The sequence below is a fragment of the Pseudorasbora parva genome, chromosome 23 (genome assembly GCF_024679245.1).
Source record: "Pseudorasbora parva isolate DD20220531a chromosome 23, ASM2467924v1, whole genome shotgun sequence".
In the NCBI taxonomy this organism is placed as follows: Eukaryota; Metazoa; Chordata; class Actinopteri; order Cypriniformes; family Gobionidae; genus Pseudorasbora; species Pseudorasbora parva.
The window spans coordinates 36,955,622-36,975,988 of record NC_090194.1 but is presented as its reverse complement, the minus strand read 5'-3'; the positions used below and the strand labels follow the sequence as shown (position 1 = coordinate 36,975,988).

At 40.8% G+C, this 20,367-nt stretch overlaps 1 protein-coding gene across 2 annotated transcripts in view; it reads left to right on the top strand.

Annotated features, from left to right (window-relative positions):
• unc5cb (unc-5 netrin receptor Cb) overlaps positions 1 to 20,367 on the top strand; it is a 313,489-nt gene that overhangs the window by 149,033 nt on the left and 144,089 nt on the right. For both annotated transcript variants that reach the window (XM_067433972.1, XM_067433973.1), the window contains exons 2-3: positions 4,062 to 4,289; positions 20,183 to 20,326. In XM_067433972.1, the coding sequence (XP_067290073.1) occupies positions 4,062 to 4,289; positions 20,183 to 20,326 (372 nt within the window). The remainder of the gene's footprint in view (positions 1 to 4,061; positions 4,290 to 20,182; positions 20,327 to 20,367) is intronic.

Genomic DNA, 20,367 nt, shown 5'->3' with positions numbered 1-20,367 from the left:
ACCAATGTCCAATTAATAATTAGTGGGTTTCACTGAGTCAAATATCAGTATTACTGCTGCTCAGGATTTGGGGTTTGATTAAATGCTCATAAACAATCTAGCACAGTTTTTTGCAAGTTGTTTTCTTTACTAAAAAATTAAAGAATACATAACACACACAGTTTGTGCCAGTGTCGTGTTAATCTTGAGTATCTGTAGAGTCGTGTTGATCCTTAATATCTCACAAGAGTCTTTAGTTTATTATAATTATAAAAGACAGATACACTGAACCCATTCTTTCTGAAAACAGCCGAGTCCGTGGAGGCGTGCAGTGGGAGGAGCTAAAGACACACACACACACACACACTTCTTTAGTGACATTGTTGATCTCGTGTCAGCACCGCCGACGGCTCCCATAACCTGAACGATGCTCGTTGGTGTGTGTGTGTGTGTGTGTGTGTGTGTGTGTGTGTGTGTGTGTGTGTTCATCCAGGAGAAGTCAATGTCACCTTTCCTGTAGCTCAAACAGTAGAGCGTGGTGCTAGCAACGCCAAGGTCATGGGTTCGATTCCCAGGGAAAGCAAGAATTGACAAAAATGTAAAATGTGTACCTTAAAATGCAATGTAAGTCGCTTTCGATAAAAGCGTCTGCCAAATGCGCAAATGTAAATGTAGAAGTGCCAATACTGTGTATTTGACACAGAAATACTCAGTCATGTGTCCAACTCGTGTTTTGACGTTTTGTCCATGTTTGTCATGAGAATCAACTCTTTAACAGTGTAAATAAGGCAGAAAGCATGACATAGCATTAGACACACCCTTTAAATCTAGTTACCACCTTTAAAAATGACCTCAACTTCCTGTTATTTTATCCAGTATGTCACAGATGTGTACAGTGGCGGAGGGAGGGGTCAAGCCGAGGTTACGGCTCCCCTTCAGTTAGCAGAAGATTAGGGACAGGTGTGATTTAGGGCCGACATGTGATGAAAAGCAGCCTCACTTTCTACCCAGAAGCCCCTGGGGCTCCATGTGCTAATGCAGTCTCACCGGTTCACCTCCATCTCTGAGTTCCCCAAACACTTAGCACAAAGTCCATAAACACGTTCACTGCTAAAAACGCTGTTCTTACTTAGTATTTTTGTCTTGTTTCTAGTCAAGTTCTTACAATAAGAAACATTTACTAGAGATGTAAAAAATATTGTCTTGTTTTGGGAAAAAATAACTCAAAATGAAAGAGAGTTTTTGCTTAAAAAAAGATAAATAATCTTGTTTTCTGTTTGAATTAAGATTATTTTTCTCACCCCATTGGCAGATTATTTATCTTATTTTAAGCAAAAACTCTCTTCATTTAGAGTTATTTTTCCCAAAACAAGACAATTACTTTTGCTTGTCTAGTAAATACTTCTTGTTTTAAGAATTTGTAGATGTTTGGACTAGAAACAAGACAAAAATACTGAGTAAGAAAAGCATTTTAGCAGTGTTATATCGTGGCTGATTTCAATGTGATGTCCCAAAAAGGTCCCGAATCGGATGGGCGAGAGACAAGGGATCTCTGATGTCCTTTCTGTCTCTCTCAGGATTCATTCTCCTGTGTAAATAATTGATGTCTGGCGGTCGGTTGTTAAGAATAGAAACCGTATTTGCAGGTGACGAACGGCTCTGCAAATGGCCTCGCGCTTCCCTCTGGTGGAAGGACGGGGAGTCATGGGGCAGATCATTGAACACAACTGGCAAACATGGGACGCATAGAGCCGATTCGGTATTTTATTTCTTATTTAACAGGGACAATGCAGTCCAACATAGCTCAATACAAGTACTGCAACTGATGCGCAGCGTATAGAGTTTACAGCTAGTGCTAATTCTCAACTCCTGTCCCTGGTTGGGCTTTTCTAAATACATCCTAAAACATTTACATACAAGTATACGACATTCACATATGCTCACTCATTCTCCCACTCACATCAAAACCGATAAATAATAACAATATGATTTCAATTTTGGTTTCTCTTTAGACATAACTTAAGCCTAAAAGTGAACGTTATGAAGTCACACTAAAAAAAACTCTTCTTATTTAGTAATTTTTTTCTTGTTTTTAGTCCAAATATCTACAAATTCTTAAATCAAGATGCATTTAATAGATCAGTAAAATGACATATTTCCTTGTTTTCCTAAAAATAATATCAAAATGAAGTGAGTTTTTGCTTAAAACAGGCAAAATGATCTGCCAATGGGGTGAGAAGAATAATCTTATTTCTGATTGGGACGGAAACGAGAAAAAAGATTATTTTTCTCACCCCATTGGCAGATCATTTTGCCTGTTTTAAGCAAAAACTCTCTTCATTTAGATTTTATTTTCAACAAAACAAGAACAAATATCTTATGTCGTTTTACTTTTCTAGTAAATGCATCTTGATTTAAGAATTGTTAGTTATTTAGACTAGAAACGAGACGAAATGACGAAGTAAGAAGAGCATTTTTTGCAGTGCAGATAGTCTTGATGTCCGATGGGAATGAACTCTTGCAGCCCTCCACAGAAGAGCCGAGCTCGTCCTGCAGTGTGATATTATGCAATTATGCTTTGAAATGCTTCTAGTAACTCTTTTGCTTTTCTGCATTTGAACAAATTTACTAAGTGGCTCAGGTGTGAAATTACTTGAAAACACACTCACAACCCTCCAGCACACCGAGCGAATGCTCCGAAGACGGGACACACTGAGCCGATTCGGTCTCGAGTGGCGTTTGGTAGTCCTCAAAGGGAATGTCGATGGCCTTTTCCCGTTTACTTTTCTCCGTGAACCCCGTTGCTCCGCCAGCGTCAGATAAATATAGGTTTGTGTTTGATGAGGAAGACACCGGTGAGGCATGGCTCTGATGAAAGCCAGCCGTAATTACAGGGGACGCTTACCCGTCTGCAGACAGATATCTGTGGAATGAAATAAACCAGAAGGAGACAGCCGCAGGTTTGTGGGAAAATGAAATCTTACATCTTTAGTCTCAGGCTCCAAACACTGCGAGCGGGAACGTAAACGCTAAACCTGTTCACGGGTAGAAATGTCATCTAGAGATCTATCCATCCATCGTCCGTCCGTAGTTCCATCCATCCATCCATCCATCCATCCATCCATCCATCCATCCATCTATCTATCTATCTATCTATCTATCTATCTATCTATCTATCTATCTATCTATCTATCTATCTATCTATCTATCTATCTATCTATCTATCTATCTTTTTGTCATTCCATCCATCCATCCATCCATCCATCCATCCATCCATCCATCCATCCATCCATCCATCCATCCATCCATCCATCTATCTATCTATCTATCTATCTATCTATCTATCTATCTATCTATCTATCTATCTATCTATCTATCTATCTATCTATCTATCTATCTATCTATCTATCTATCTATCTATCTATCTATCTATCTATCTTTTTGTCATTCCATCCATCCATCCATCCATCCATCCATCCATCCATCCATCCATCCATCCATCCATCCATCCATCTATCCATCTATCCATCTATCTATCTATCTATCTATCTATCTATCTATCTATCTATCTATCTATCTATCTATCTATCTATCTATCTATCTGTCTGTCTGTCTGTCTGTCTGTCTGTCTGTCTGTCTGTCTGTCTGTCTGTCTGTCTGTCTGTCTGTCTGTCTGTCTGTCTGTCTGTCTGTCTGTCTGTCTGTCTATCTATCTATCTATCTATCTTTGTCATTCCATCCATCCATCCATCCATCCATCCATCCATCCATCATTATATCTATTGTTGTGTTGTTCTATTTATCGTTCTGTCTATCGCTCTGTCGTTCTATCTGTTTTGAAAGTGCCTTTGTTTGGTGTAAAACGGGACCAGACGCCTGTTGTAATATATTTCCTTCCTTACATGCAGAAGCTGCATTAGATTACAGGATCTGCATCTGTTTCTCTTTATCCGTTGTGAACAGTAGCTCACATCCCATCCAGCCTCGCAGGCAAACACGTGTTCATGAGCAATCCCTATAAAACACCCATGATCCCTCTGTGTTTGAGACTCACTCCTTCTCATCTTCTCGTCCCTCTGTAGATGATGACTATCTGGGATTGGGCGAACTCCCGGAGACGTTCCCCTCGGACCCGCCCGAGCCTCTCCCGCACTTCCTGATGGAGCCAGAGGAGGCGTACATCGTCAAGAACAAGCCCGTCAACCTGTACTGCAAGGCCACACCCGCCACGCAGATCTACTTCAAGTGCAACAGCGAGTGGGTCCATCAGAAGGAGCACACAGTGGAGGAGCGCGTGGATGAGACCTCCGGTTAGTGGCGGATCGGGATTGGGATGGGGATTGAGATTGGGATGGGGATCAAGATTAGGATCGGGATTGGGATAGGGATCAAGATTAGGATCGGGATTGGGATGGGGATCAAGATTAGGATCGGGATTGGGATAGGAATCAAGATTAGGATTGGGATGGGGATCAAGATTAGGATTGGGATAGGGATCAAGATTAGGATCGGAATTGGGATGGGGATCAAGATTAGGATCGGGATGGGTATCAAGATAGGGATCGGGATTGGGATGGGGATCAAGATTGGGATTGGGATCAAGATTGGGATTTGGATCAGGATTGGGATCAAGATTGGGATTGGGATCAAGATCGGGATTTGGATCAGGATTGGGATCAAGATTGGGATTGGGATCAAGATCGGGATTGGGACTGGAATTGGGATCAAAATTGGGATTGGGAGGACTGAGCAAAGAGGAAAGCACACTAATATGAATGAGAAAGCGTAGCATTAGTGCTGCATGAAATTAGAAAAAATAAGATCCAGGAAATTTCACCAGATGACTGACCAGAGAAGGAATTATTATGAGTGGGGTGTTTTAAAATAATAAATTAAAAAAACGAATCACTGAATATTTTGAGTCTCATATGCCACATTAATACTGTTTTTGGCCAATTTGATATGACTATAAAATTATAATAATTATAATGATTTTGTTATTATTATTAAATTATATATTAAACACAATATTAAATGTATTGTAATACTGCCATAAAAAATCATGTCTCAAATGTTTTTTTTTACTATAATTGCATAATATTATTTTATTATGATTTATGATTGAATTATATAATACATATATTATAGTAATACTATTCTAAAAAAAATGTATTTTATTATTATATAATTTTAGAATATTTTATTGTGATTTAAAAAAAAATATTATTAAATAAAATATTAACCAAAATAAGAAATATAAAGTAATGATACTATTGTACTGTCAAATAAAACAAAATCATGTAATACAAATAATTAAAATTTTCTGTAAAATTACAACAAAAAAAATCTTAATTTTCAAACTTGTTAAAATATGCGCTGCGTGTTTCAGAATGAAGCGTGGCTCTGTATGTTCATTTACCAGAGCTGGACAGTAACTAAACACATTTCCTCGAGTCCTGTACTTAAGTTCACTGTTTGAGTCTCTGTGCTTTACTGGAGTATTATTTTTTCTGTAAACTTATGAGTTTAACTTCACTCCATCTGAAAGACAAATATTGTCCTCTTTACTCCACTACATTTCTACCAAGGTCCTCGAAGTCGAAAGTCGTTTCTGTCGCAGCTTTGAAAGTCAGCGGATGATTTTTTTCTTCTTTAAAAGGTGTTTGGGTTTTTGCAGAAAGCCTTTCAGGAATCACTCTTGTAGAGTCTCGTGAAGTTCAATGATTTCACAGCATTTATTAAACACTGATTTATAGTTTAGAGCAAAATGGAAGAAGACGGATGTCCAAATGCTCATTTAGTGGAGTATTCACATAAACAAAGTTGATTCTGTCTTCAGTGAAGGTGAACAGTGTGAGAATATCAGATGTGTATCAGTGTATTGGATCCGTGCATTCGGCCTTAAAGTGACAGCAGCTTTATAACTTTTCTACAAGTATTTAAACGAGTTTAAGTTAGTCGTCTGCTAGTGTGTCAGATGGAGCGTCACTGACTGGCTTAAACCATGATGGCATAATGTGTATTTATACAACTATAATAAAATAATGTGCTGACATAAAAAAGAAAAGAAAGAAATGTACTTTTGAAAACAAATACTCCTGTATTTTTAATGTTACTCAAGTAATGAAGTTGTGTAATTTGTCCATCTCTGTCATTAACACACATGCGCTCTGAATCCGGTGTATATCTACTTTATTTAATGGCAGAATGTGAGTTTGACAATCATACCAAACCGCGTTTTATTTTGATATATCATGCAACCCTCACACAGCAGCTCTCGTCCCTCAGGCGGTCGAGTCTTAAAGTGGGGAAAATCACGCAAATGAATAATTCAGAGGAGACTTTTCACAACGTCCCTCACTTTCCTCCTCCAGCCTGTAATGAGTGGGATTTCTCAGCCTTGTTAAACTCAGAGGGCCGCTAAGAGAAGCCTGTAAAGCCAGCGTAAGACGGCGGCCGTCGGGTTTGTTTTGTGTTTGGCGTCTGGGACACGGACATCATTAGGACTCCAGGTTTTGATGCCGAGATCTTCTGTCTGACACACTTCTTTCACACAAACCCTTGGTAACAATCACTCGTGGGACGCGAGGCAGAAAGATCTTGAACATGAGACGTGTGCAGTTACTGAGCGCTTCAGGAGGTGGCTTTCAACTGTTGTGTCTCGTCTGTGTTTCTGCCTGTAAATCTCTGCTCCAGCTTTTCTCTCGCGCTTTAGTTCGTCGTCTCTCTCGGCTCATTTTATCATGTTTGGCTCTTTACTTTAGCGCCGCTGTTTCCTGTGATGACGACATTCAGCGAGTCTGCAGCCTTTAGAACTCAGTTTCAATCGAAACAGCAACTGTACGTTCACACAGGGAAAAATATTATATATACAGGGCTTGACATTAACTTTTTTGCTCACCAGCCACTGTAGATTGTGGTTTTCCAAAGTTATTAGCCACTCAGCATTTTCACTGGCTACAATTTTGCAGTTTGGAAATTACATTGTATATGTTTAAAGTTGACTTTGGCATGCTTAAATTACTTGATTTTGAGTCATTTACTTGATTTAGAAGATTTAAAACCCTTTCAACCTTTCAAACCCTTTTGAGCAGGTGAGCAAGGGTTGGGCAATATAATTATATTTATTATAATAGAATATAATAGGCTAATATGAGAAATATAATATGATAGGCTGTATGTAAGATGTGAAATGATGAGTTATTTATATATATATATATATATATATATATATATATATATATATATATATATATATATATATATATATATATATATATATATATATATATATATATATATATATATATATAAAATAAAAAAAAATACCCTAAGCAAATGACAAAAACAATAGTAAATAAATAAAAAAAATTCAGATACTAATACATATTTATTTAATATGTAGGCCTATACATTTATTTAACATCTGTAGTATTTTGATAAACATTAATGACAGACAGGTATTTAATTGGGCTGCTGAATGCATGGATGTAATATTTTTGTGACACATATCCAGTTATTACCCATTATTTACGTACACTTAAGCCATAACCGACAGTGTTCATGCGATAGACATTTTGACATCAGTGTGCGTGTGTATTTTAATATTTCACAATATTAAAAAAGATTTCTGTATTTTTGATCAGATAAATGCAGGCTTGATGAGCAGAAGAAACTTCTTTCAAAAACATTACAAATAGTAATGTGTCCAAACTTTTGGCCTGTACTTTGTGTGTGTGTGTGTGTGTGTGTGTGTGTGTGTGTGTGTGTGCGTGCGTGTGCGTGTGCGTGTGCGTGTGCGCGTGCGCGTGCGTGCGTGCGTGTGTGTGTGTGCGTGTGTGTGTGTGCGAGCATGTGTGTATATATATCGGCCATCCCTAATTTCACACATTTCTTTAGTTGTCAGTGGAGTTTAGCTGGTCTGAGATGTCATTTATTGTCATTTAATGCCCTGTGTGAACGCAGCCCTTGCTCTCCTGTTTGAATCCGGCGTTTATTGACTTCAGCCGGAGGATCGTAGGGATGCTGGGCTGGAAATGAGCTGGACAATACTGGCGTGTGCATGTGTGTGTGTGTGTGTCTGTGGGGGTTTAATATCCAGCCGTTCAATAGGGACGCGGCACTGAACGCCAAAGAGTGTGATTGCTACCTGTGCTCGCGGCGACAACTCAATTTCCCTTTTTTGGCAGCTGAATGCAGCCAATCAAAGCAGCCGTGTCGTCTGTAATGGCTCCAGAGTCCTCGGGGTGTTTGATTCTCACACACACACACACACACACACACACACACACACTGACCATTGTGATTCACAGAAGACACACAATAACATCTTAGACACATGCAAATTGAATTTAATGGGAAAACTGTGAGAGGAAATCAAACCTTCATCTGTGTGTTGGGGTTTAGCTTCAGCTCAGGCGAGAGAAGGTTAACTCTGAGAATCGGCCCTCGGCCCCGAACGGCCGGAGCGCAAATATAAAACTCCACGAGCTCCGTCTCACAGCGACTTCATCTCAGACTACAAGGGGAAAAAGTTCACTTCTAGAGAAACAAGTGTGAGAGACAGTGTGTGTGTGTGTGTGTGAGAGAGAGAGAGAGAGAGAGAATAAAGCTGGAGTGATGTACACCCTCCCCCCCTCTCTCTCTCTCTCTCACACACACACACACACACACACACACACACACACACACACACACACACACACACATTTGTCCTTTTTCCAGAATAAAAAGGATGTTTGTCTGTCTGTCATTTGTTCCATCCATCCATCAATTGAGCAGTCCATCCATCCATCCATCCATCCGTCCATCCATCCATCCATCCATCTATCAATTGAGCAATTCATCCATCCATCCACTGAGCAGTCCATCCATCCATCCATCCACTGAGCAGTCCATCCATCCATCCATCCATCCATCCATCCATCCATCCATCCATCCATCCATCCATCTATCAATTGAGCAATTCATCCATCCATCCACTGAGCAGTCCATCCATCCATCCACTGAGCAGTCCATCCATCCATCCACTGAGCAGTCCATCCATCCATCCATCCACTGAGCAGTCCATCCGTCCATCCATCCATCCATCCATCCATCCATCCATCCATCCATCCATCTATCAATTGAGCAATTCATCCATCCATCCACTGAGCAGTCCATCCATCCATCCATCCATCCACTGAGCAGTCCATCCATCCATCCATCCATCCATCCATCCATCCATCCACTGAGCAGTCCATCTATCCATCCATCCATCCATCCACTGAGCAGTCCATCCATCCATCCACTGAGCAGTCCATCCATCCATCCATCCATCCATCCATCCATCCACTGAGCAGTCCATCTATCCATCAATCCATCCATCCATCCATCCATCCATCCACTGAGCAGTCCATCCATCCATCCATCCATCCATCCATCCACTGAGCAGTCCATCCATCCATCCATCCATCCATCCATCCATCCATCCACTGAACAGTCCATCCATCCATCTATCCATCCATCCACAGAACCATCCATCCATCCATCCATCCACTGAGCAGTCCATCCATCCATCCATCCATCCATCCATCCACTGAGCAGTCCATCCATCCATCCATCCATCCATCCATCCATCCATCCATCCACTGAACAGTCCACCCATCCATCCATCCACAGAACAATCCATCCATCCATCCATCCATCCACTGAGCAGTCCATCCATCCATCCATCCCTCCATCCACTGAGCAGTCCATCCATCCATCCATCCATCCACTGAGCAGTCCATCCATCCATCCATCCACTGAGCAGTCCATCCATCCATCCATCCACTGAGCAGTCCATCCATCCATCCATCCCTCCATCCACTGAGCAGTCCATCCATCCATCCATCCCTCCATCCACTGAGCAGTCCATCCATCCATCCATCCATCTCTCCATCCACTGAGCAGTCCATCCATCCATCCATCCCTCCATCCACTGAGCAGTCCATCCATCCACTCATCCATCCATCCATCCATCCATCCATCCATCCATCCATCCAATCGTTTGTTTCTTTTTTTTTTTTGAGTATTATTTTGTAAATTGTCATATTTTTAAAAAAAAAACACATTAAAAGTCCACCCAGAAATAATTTGCTCACCTCATGACCGTTGATGGCGTAATGAATTACTTAAATCAAATTAAACTACTTAATTGTTTTTGTCCATTTCATGCTTTTCTCATGTAACACAATAATGACTTAAAATGATCGCTCGGGGTCATTTCTCAGCCAAATGTAATGTGTGATTACATTGTGTAATCATTAAAAAATGTTATTTAATTGTTAAAAAGTTATTAAAAATAATGTCCATGATTATTTTATATATTATTAAAATATTTTGAGTTCACTTTTTTGAGATAATTTGACTGTTCAAAAAATATCAAAGTAAAATTGCAGTAAATTATTACTATATTTAAAAATATATATATTTCAATGGCATTAGTGCACACTTTGACAGCTGTAGTTGTGGTTACACTGCAGAAATAATGTGTGTTGTGTTGGTATCCTCAGTTCTCTCTCTTTCTCTTCTGCTCCTCTCCTCTCTAATTTCCCCTGATTGACAGAAAAGAACCGCAGATAGAGGCCGGTCGGGCTGGTCAATAGCTATCTGAGCTGACGGAAACTTGATCTGATGGTCACAATCCCCCCCCTCACACACACACTCACACACACACCCTGTTGTTATCGGTCTCTCTCGCTCTCGTTTTGGTTGTGTGTTTGGTCAGAGAGGCGGATTAACAGACATTTTATGCCGGGCTCAAGCAGAGACGAGTAGTTATCTTTGCCAGCCACTCGGCTCCAGCCTGCTGTCCCCAAAATAAATAAAGAAAGACTTTGCTTACTGCGGAGAACGAGCAGCAGATCATTAGCTCACTGCAAATGGATTTCTCTGCAAGGCAATGGAGTCGCTTTGAGGAGAAACACCTACTCAAATGTTCTCCTATTGATCCGGCCTCTTAAACACTCATCCGCGCCTCTGAACTCACGTTACTGATGGGCTTTTCAGGATCGCATCTATTTATAGCGACTCCGTCTGAATTATTTTGCATGGGTGTCGGCCAATTTTAATTCTGGCCCGTTTATTTGGCGTGAGCTATTGCACTTAGGAATGACACTGGTTGAAGCGAGATGGATGGCTTCTTCTGAGGCGTGTTTTTCACCCGCCGTGTTTAATTATGCCGCTCGTAAATAGCAACGCTCCAATCTCAGGCTTTCGCCATCAGCGTCAATCTCACTTAAATTCAGGGTTTTCTTTCCAAATATAAGGTCGTCATAAAGCTTTAGGGATTGAGTATTTCATTTACATTTGCGACTAAAAATAGACGTATGTGAACTGTAGGGAGTGTGTGCGAATAAAACGGCCAAATTTAGGGTCATAATAAGGATTAAATGATTAAAAAGCTTGCACTCAAAAAAATGTTGGGTTAAAAACAACCCAACTTGGGTTGAAAATGGACATACCCAGCAGCTGGGTTGTTTTATACCCAGTGAATGGGTTATTTAAGCTCAATGTTTGGGTTAAATGTTTGACCCAACCTGCTGGGTAGTTTTACCTAACTCAACTATTGTCTAAAAATGACTGGCTGGCTTAAAAATGAACCCAAAGTATGTCAGAAATTAACATTTATGTTTAAAAAATGTTTAACAAATAATATGTTTAACAAATGAAAATTATTGATAAGATGAATGAATAATAATTAAACAATAAACATTTATTAAATTGCTTATTAATAAATATTAACCTTTTGTTGCCTCTATAATTATCTAATTTTTAATTTCCAACCTGTTTTGGGTTATTTATGGGTCATTTTTAAACAATAGTAGAGTTGAATAAAACTACATAGCAGGTTGGGTCAAACATTTAACCCAACTGCTGGGCTGAAATAACCCATTCACTGGGTTAAAACAACCCAACAGCTGGATTTGTCCATTTTCAACCCAACTTGAGTTGTTTTGAACCATGTTTTTTTTTTTTTTTTTTTTGAGTGTAATGACCCTTTTTTGGGGGCCTGAAAAAAGTAATCAAGATATGGCTGCACATTTATGCCAAATTATTCCTTATGATCTACTGTTGATGAATTATGACAGTGTTTGTTGTATGTTGTTTGCAGTGATCCCAGTAACGTGTTTTCCAGTAATGAGTAACTATTTCCAAACCAGTAATCAGATTAAAGTAATTTATCCAAGTCACTGAGTTACTATTTTAGTCATTTTCCCTAGTAAAAAAAAAAAAAAATATATATATATATATATATATATATATATATATTTTTTTTTTTTTTTAATTATTATTATTATTATTATTATTTTTTTGCGTTCTTCTTGCGTCTCGGGGAGAATATTTTTTCAGGAAATATTTTTCAATTTCAATTTAAAATGTCAGGAGATACATTGTTGATGTTACTGTTAAAAACGCACTTCCAATAAAGTGAGTGTTGGCACAAACGGTTGTTGAGGCGCAGGGGTGTTGCTGAATGTAACTAATAAAGTAACTTGTAATCTATCGTAGTTACCTTTAAAATCAAGTAATCTGTTAAGTAACTAAGTTACTTTTTAAAGGAGTAATCAGATAGCATTTTCAAAGTAACTGTGGCAACACTGGTTGTTTGTATTGTAACCATAGACTGTATAAAATATGGTCGTGTCCGTGACGTCTCCCATAGGATTCTGAAGAGCAGTTTTAAAGCGTAAAGTAGTCGCCATCTTTTCCAAAATAACAGAAAATGGGCAAAGAGGCGGGACGTGGGCGAGGTTGTTATAATGAAATATGCTACTGTAAAAAAATTCTGTTCACATTTTGCCATTGAGATATCCCAAATATCCTGAATTATTGGCATTTTGCATCTGTCATATTAATTGTATCCCTCCTCTTATGCTATATTTTCCGAATGAAGCACACGCGTGTGAATCTCATCTCTCTGCATGTAAACAAGCGAGTGAGGGTAATGGAGGTCAGGTGAGGATCTTCTGACCATCCTGATGTTAATCTCCAGAGGCCAGAGCCATTGATTGCTACAAAGCAGGCGAAGTTAATTATATGTCGCTACAGCGCTGTAATGCACACCACAGGCTGGAGTGATGACGTGGAGCGTTAATCGAGACGCCCTCGCCAGCTGTCCATCTCCTGCAGATCGATGCAGGAGAACACATGATGATGATGATGATGATGATAAATAATCTGCTAATGGGGTGAGAAAAATAATCTTAATTCAAACAGAAAACAAGATTATTTTTCTTACCCCACTAGCAGATTATTTAGCTTATTTATTTTTTTGGGGGGGGGGGGGGGGGGGGGCTCAGTCAATCTCATGTCAATCTTGAGTACCTATAGAGTAGTATTGCATCCTTCATATCTCCGAAAAGTCTTTAGTTTTATTATATTTATAAAAGAAAGATAGGCTGTACCAAGTCTTTCCGAAAACAAAACCGAGCGGCTGGAGGCGTATTGTGTGGGCGGAGCAAAAGAATGACGAGGCGTATTGTGTGGGCGGAGCTAAAGAATGACGAGACGTATCGTGTGGGCGGAGCTAAATTAAGAGGCGTATCGTGTGGGCGGAGCTAAAGAATCACAAGGTGTATCGTGTGGGTGGAGCTAAAGAATCACGAGGCGTATCGTGTGGGCGGAGCTAAAGAATGACGAGGCGTATCGTGTGGGTGGAGCTAAAGAATCACGAGGCGTATCGTGTGGGCGGAGCTAAAGAATGATGAGGCGTTTCGTGTGGGCGGAGCTAAAGAATCAAGAGGCGTATCGTGTGGGCGGAGCTAAAGAATCACGAGGCGTATCGTGTGGGTGGAGCTAAAGAATCAAGAGGCGTATCGTGTGGGCGGAGCTAAAGAATGACGAGGCGTATCGTGTGGGCGGAGCTAAAGAATCACGAGGCGTATCGTGTGGGCGGAGCTAAAGAATGACGAGGCGTATCGTGTGGGCGGAGCTAAAGAATCAAGAGGCGTATCGTGTGGGCGGAGCTAAAGAATGACGAGGCGTATCGTGTGGGCGGAGCTAAAGAATCACGAGGCGTATCGTGTGGGCGGAGCTAAAGAATGACGAGGCGTATCGTGTGGGCGGAGCTAAAGAATCAAGAGGCGTATCGTGTGGGGGGAGCTAAAGAATGACGAGGCGTATCGTGTGGGCGGAGCTAAAGAATCACGAGGCGTATCGTGTGGGCGGAGCTAAAGAATGACGAGGCGTATCGTGTGGGCGGAGCTAAAGAATCAAGAGGCGTATCGTGTGGGGGGAGCTAAAGCTTCGCATCATTTCTGCGTTTAAATCGGTTCAAATGCAGCGCTGCCTTACGAGAATGCTGTGCGGGCGCGTTAAAGTCGCTTGACGTCACCCATAGGAATAAAGTGGAGCGCGGAGCGACAGAAGTGTTCACGGACGACTGGATCTGCATCTGAGAGTGTTTATGGGTGTGCATTTCCTCTCTCGCTCTAGTCACGCGCGCGCACCCTACCGGGAGAAGAGCCCGTACGGCCCATACAAGGACAATCTATCAATCAATCAATCAATCAACTTTATTTATATAGCGCTTTTTACAATCACGATTGTGTCAATGCAGCTTCACAGTGTCAAACAGGATAATATTGCGACAAAATTAGATTTGGCTGTACAGTCGTACTGGAGAAAACAGTGATGTTATCAGCTTATTTTAATTTACACTCCGACCCGTTGACGTCAGGCCGACCCATACTCGAGAAACCGAAAGGAGTATTTTTGACACAGAAATACTCCATCAAACATCCAACTTAGTGTTTGAAACTTTGTCTATGTTTAGGATGGGAATCCAAGTCTTTAACAGTGGAAAGCTCAGTATGCATGAAACAGCATTTTTAAGCAAAAACTCTCTTCATTTTAAGTTATTTTTCCCCAAAACAAGACAATTACTTTTGCTTGTCTAGTAAATACTTCTTGTTTTAAGAATTTGTAGATGTTTGGACTAGAAACAAGACAAAAATACTAAGCTTTTTTTTGCAGTGTAGGTAATGTTGTGGCGTTCACATTGTGCTCTGAAGCTCCAGCATCTCTCAGTTTTAATTATTGATGCCATAACGACTCATAACAAGGTCAATCGTGCTCGGGTCAGTGGGCAGAGGGGTCGTTCCCACGGGATCGACCCGAATCAAACGCCTCGTGTGTCATGTGATCGTTTCCAGGACAGGCTTTGACGACGTCTGAAATGAGAGTTTGCCAATAGTTGGGTAAATGCTAGATGACGGCCTCGGGAATAATTCGGCTGCGTTTCCAATAAAGCCCTTCTGCACTGTAGCTTCCAATATAATGCAATTTTGGTGTGAATATAATGCCAAGTTGGAGTGTGTGTTGGCTTCGGAGGACAGAGGGAATGTGTGTGAGATGTGAGCTGACTGTATTCAGAGCATTAAAAATGTCATTTCAGCGCCAGCACCTGTGTTGGAGAGAGAATACAAATAACTAATTATTATTAAAACATTTATTTTTTTAATTATAATTTCTTAAATTATAGTTCAATAATTATAGATTCCTAAATTTAAATTATATATAATATATATAATATTGAATATATAAATAATAGTGATATATTAAAAAAGTATTAAATATAATTTAAAAAGTCATTTAAAATCATATTTCAATATGAAAATAATATTTATTATTATATTTTTTTTTTATTATGTTTAATAATTTTGAAAGAAATAGTAATACATAGGATTCTCTATGAATTCTACTATAATTTATATTATATAGTTATTATAAATATATATATATATATATATATATATATATATATATATATATATATATATATATATATATATATATATATTATATAATATAATAAAACTGCTTTTTAATGTATTATTTGTTATATATACATGCCTAAGTAAAATGTATATTTCTTTATGAATTCCTATTGATTAAAATAATCCCTGATATTTGCGTTTTACCTGTGTAAACCCGGATCAGCCTTGGGCATCGGAACCATTGTGCGTGTGTGTGTGTGTGTGTGTGTGTGTGTGTGTGTGTGTGTGTGTGTGTGTGTGTGTGTGTGTGTGTGTGTGTGTGTGTGTGGGACGAGACCAACCCACTTTTTACAACCAACGATTGGACCCAGTCACTTTTATCGTCTCTAATTCAGCTCATGTCTGTTTACCCCTAACCGAGAAACACTTATTATTAAACACGTTAGACGCTTTATTTTCACGTTTTTTCCACAATTTTTATTGAAAGAAATGCTTTTGGAATTTGATGTGTGATGCGAAAAGGGAGTAGAGTGAGTTCGGCGAAAGGCGGATTCGTTATTTGTATTTAAAGCGCCGGTGTCATGAAAAATCCTGTCCCCCTGTGAAATCGTGTCCGCAAGGACCCCAAGAGCGATTCTATTGGCTGAAAGAAATTTTAATAGGTAATCTGTTTAGAGCCTGATTACAATTCTTACACAATCGCGTTTTGATTTTTGCTGTTTAAATTGTGTTAAAATAGTCTTTAATGTCTTACAAAGCATATGTTTCATATATTAGTAGTATATAACTGAAGCTATAAGTGCTTATATAAGTATATAATTCAGAACATGTTTTTACTCCCATTATAGCAATCAATTAAATATTTTAAATAAATGTTTTGCGTGTGTACTTATTATGGCAATGAATTCATAGTTTATTAGTTTATTATTTAGTTATTTTCAAACAATTAATTGTCCAGAACCATGTATAACAACTTTTGATCAGGCATTTAAAACCGCTACCAGCGGACACGATTTCACAGGGGGACAGGATTTGTCATGACACCGGTTCTGTGTGTTTTTTTTCTAGGCTTGGTTGCAGGGGCGTGGGACTGGGGGGATAAAGGGTACTGAGTAACCAGGGCCCGAGGCAGGGGGGGCCTTAGAAGTCAGTTTTCTATACATACACATACATGGTACGGGGGCCCAGCAAGATGGTTTGTACCCAGGGCCCAAAATTTGGTGCTACGCCCCTGCTTGGTTGTGTTTATGGGCCGCAGTATAACATGTCTTAATATCTTTTTATTTTTTTTAAACGCGTATTTTTCTTCTATTCTCCCTTTAATCCACACTGCTGTCTGTGCTTTGAACAGCTCGTTCGCTTCCTGCTTCTATGAAGCCCATCCCTCTGAGAAATGCAATGGTCTTAGATTGGTCTTAGAATGGTCTGTAGCTTCCTGTATTTTTATTGGCTGAAGTGCCAAGAACAGGTTAATCAATCAATCAATCAATCAATCAACTTTATTTATATAGTGCTTTTACAATGACAATTGTTTCAAAGCAGCTTCACAGTGTAAAGAACTTAATGTTCCAGGTTAAGGCCACGCCCCTTCCCATTACGGCCAGAAGTCACATCTGCGGAGACTAGCGAGGGTTTATGATGTCCCCAACCCAGAAAGAAGCTCGTTGTAGTCCAAACCGGCCATTTTTGTAGGCAATAAACTGCGTAACTTTAAAAGACAATATCTCCGTTTGCAGTGAACTTTCAGCGCTGTAACTTTGCAGATACTGTTTATGCTCAAGCAGCAACATTACACACTAACTACAGTTAGAAAAGGGAAGCAACCACCCCTTAAATGTAAATGGAATCTAACATTACTTCAGTAAAAAAAAACACCTGAGCAAGAGAACCCTCCCACTTTTTATTTGCTTCCGACGCCCATGGGTTCAGCTTGAGTTTGTGAGGGAGTGGAGCACATGTGGTGTTCAGTGTCTGCAGATGAAGCAACAAGCCATTAGTATGGAGGAGAAGCTGGAGGAGAAGCTGGAGGAGAGCACATTTGCATAAGGATTACTGTGGCTTTATGGCTCAGGCTTCTGCTACTGGCGATGCAACCCAATCAGAACCTGTGCCCGGAAAACGACCTCCGGGGCCCGTTGGGCTCCGGCTCTCTCTCTCTCTCTCACACACACACACACACACACACACACACACACACACACACACACACACACACACACACACACACACACACACACTCACACACACGTTTGGACCAGTTCAGTGCACCATGAGAAGTCATTCCAGTGTGTGTGAGCGCGTGACAGCTGCATCGACGTCTCCTCTTACACACTCATCCAGACACGCAGACTGTGTGTAATGTTCCTGATTCCATTAGCAAAACCTCTCGTCAGACGTACGCGATAAATGATGAAATGCACGGCTAGCGGCGTAAAGAATGAAGACATGGTTTGTAATGCGGGCCGAAGGCTGCTGCCGTGGGCACGCTCATTTGTTTAGCGGCCAGCGGCCAGATGAACAATAATCAGAGTTTAGCAAACAGGATTCGGGCTGCCATGACCGTCCAAATGCAGCTACAAAGACTCTAAACAGCTCAATCATCCTGGCAGCCGATCCGCAAACACACATGAGCTCCACACGCGTGTGCGAGTCCGTAAATCACACACGATCTACACCTCAGCCTCTCGTGTGCAGTTCTGAGGCGGCGTGTGAAGTATAAAGAATGATCCAAGTGTAAAGAGCAATGATGGGACTTATATAGCCTGATGTGGTCATACTCTAGTCTAGTCAGAATATGAGTCTGATGCTCATTGGGCTGTGATTATGGAGCGTTTCAACCCAACCAGGAAAGACCTCGATTGGACAGACCAACAACCAATCAGAGCAGTGGAGCGACGCATAACGTTAGTCGTCAAATGTCAACAGAGCTCAACTGCACTGTGTTGCCAAGTCTGCGGTTTTCCCGCCGGTTGTTTTCCATGTCCGCGGGTTGAAGCGACTATTATGGGATATATAGACCCAGGAATGCCAATTTTAGCAAAAATCTTGCCAAAATAACACATTTAACCCACAAACGCCATTTTTTTCCCCCTGGAGAAACCCCCGAGAAGCTATCGGGCTTGTTTTGGGCTCGTAGTTGGTGGGGTTTGTTGTAAAAACTTGGCAACCCTGTCTGCACTGAATAAGTAACGTTTGAAGAAAAAGATGAGTGTAGACTATATTTGTCAGTGTTGTAAAATAATTTAAGGATACTCAGAGCACTTAACAACACGATCATCATTTCTGAGAGAAATAGTGAAGGTGACGCAGATACGAACAAGCTCTCCGTTTAGGATTAGAGCAAACTCAACCCAAGAGCCTTTGATGACGAGATGATTACGGTACTGTTGATCATCTGTCCATCATCGGCTAAAGCCCGCCCTGATGATCTCATTGGTCAGTTTCTGTTGATCATCTGTCCATCATCGGCTAAAGCCCGCCCTGATGTTCTCATTGGTCAGTTTCTGTTGATCATCTGTCCGTCATCGGCTAAAGCCCGCCCTGATGATCTCATTGGTCAGTTTCTGTTGATCATCTGTCCGTCATCGGCTAAAGCCCGCCCTGATGATCTCATTGGTCAGTTTCTGTTGATCATCTGTCCGTCATCGGCTAAAGCCCGCCCTGATGATCTCATTGGTCAGTTTCTGTTGATCATCTGTCCGTCATCGGCTAAAGCCCGCCCTGATGATCTCATTGGTCAGTTTCTGTTGATCATCTGTCCGTCATCGGCTAAAGCCCGCCCTGATGATCTCATTGGTCAGTTTCTGTTGATCATCTGTCCGTCATCGGCTAAAGCCCGCCCTGATGATCTCATTGGTCAGTTTCTGTTGATCATCTGTCCGTCATCGGCTAAAGCCCGCCCTGATGATCTCATTGGTCAGTTTCTGTTGATCATCTGTCCGTCATCGGCTAAAGCCCGCCCTGATGATCTCATTGGTCAGTTTCTGTTGATCATCTGTCCGTCAGAGAGTTGACAGCAACAGTTTTTCAAATGCAGATAGCACACTTGAAATGAACTCTGAAACTATTATCTGCTCCTTGTAAATGGGATTAATGAGGGAATAACACACACCTGGCCATGGAACAGCTGAGCAGCCGATTGTCCCATTACTTTTGGTCCCTTATAAAGTGTGAGGCACATATACAAACGGTTGTAACTCCTACACCGTTCACCTGTATTTATCAATATTTATTTGACCTGACTGTATTCTTTTATAATAATTAAAATAATGATATTTCTCTCTCTCTCTCTCTCTCGCTCTCGCTCTCGCTCTCGCTCTCGCTCTCGCTCTCGCTCTCGCTCTCGCTCTCGCTCTCTCTCTCTCTCTCTCTCTCTCCTCTCTCTCTCTCTCTCTCTCTCTCTCTCTCTCTCTCTCTCTCTCGCTCTCTCGCTCTCTCGCTCTCTCGCTCTCTCGCTGTAGGTTTGGTGGTTCGGGAGGCCAGTATCGAGATCACCCGTCAGCAGGTGGAGGAACTCTTTGGTCTGGAGGATTTCTGGTGTCAGTGTGTGGCCTGGAGCTCAGCGGGAACCACCAAGAGCCGCAAGGCCCACGTCCGCATCGCCTGTGAGTCCACACACACTAACACTACATGCTCAACTCCAACA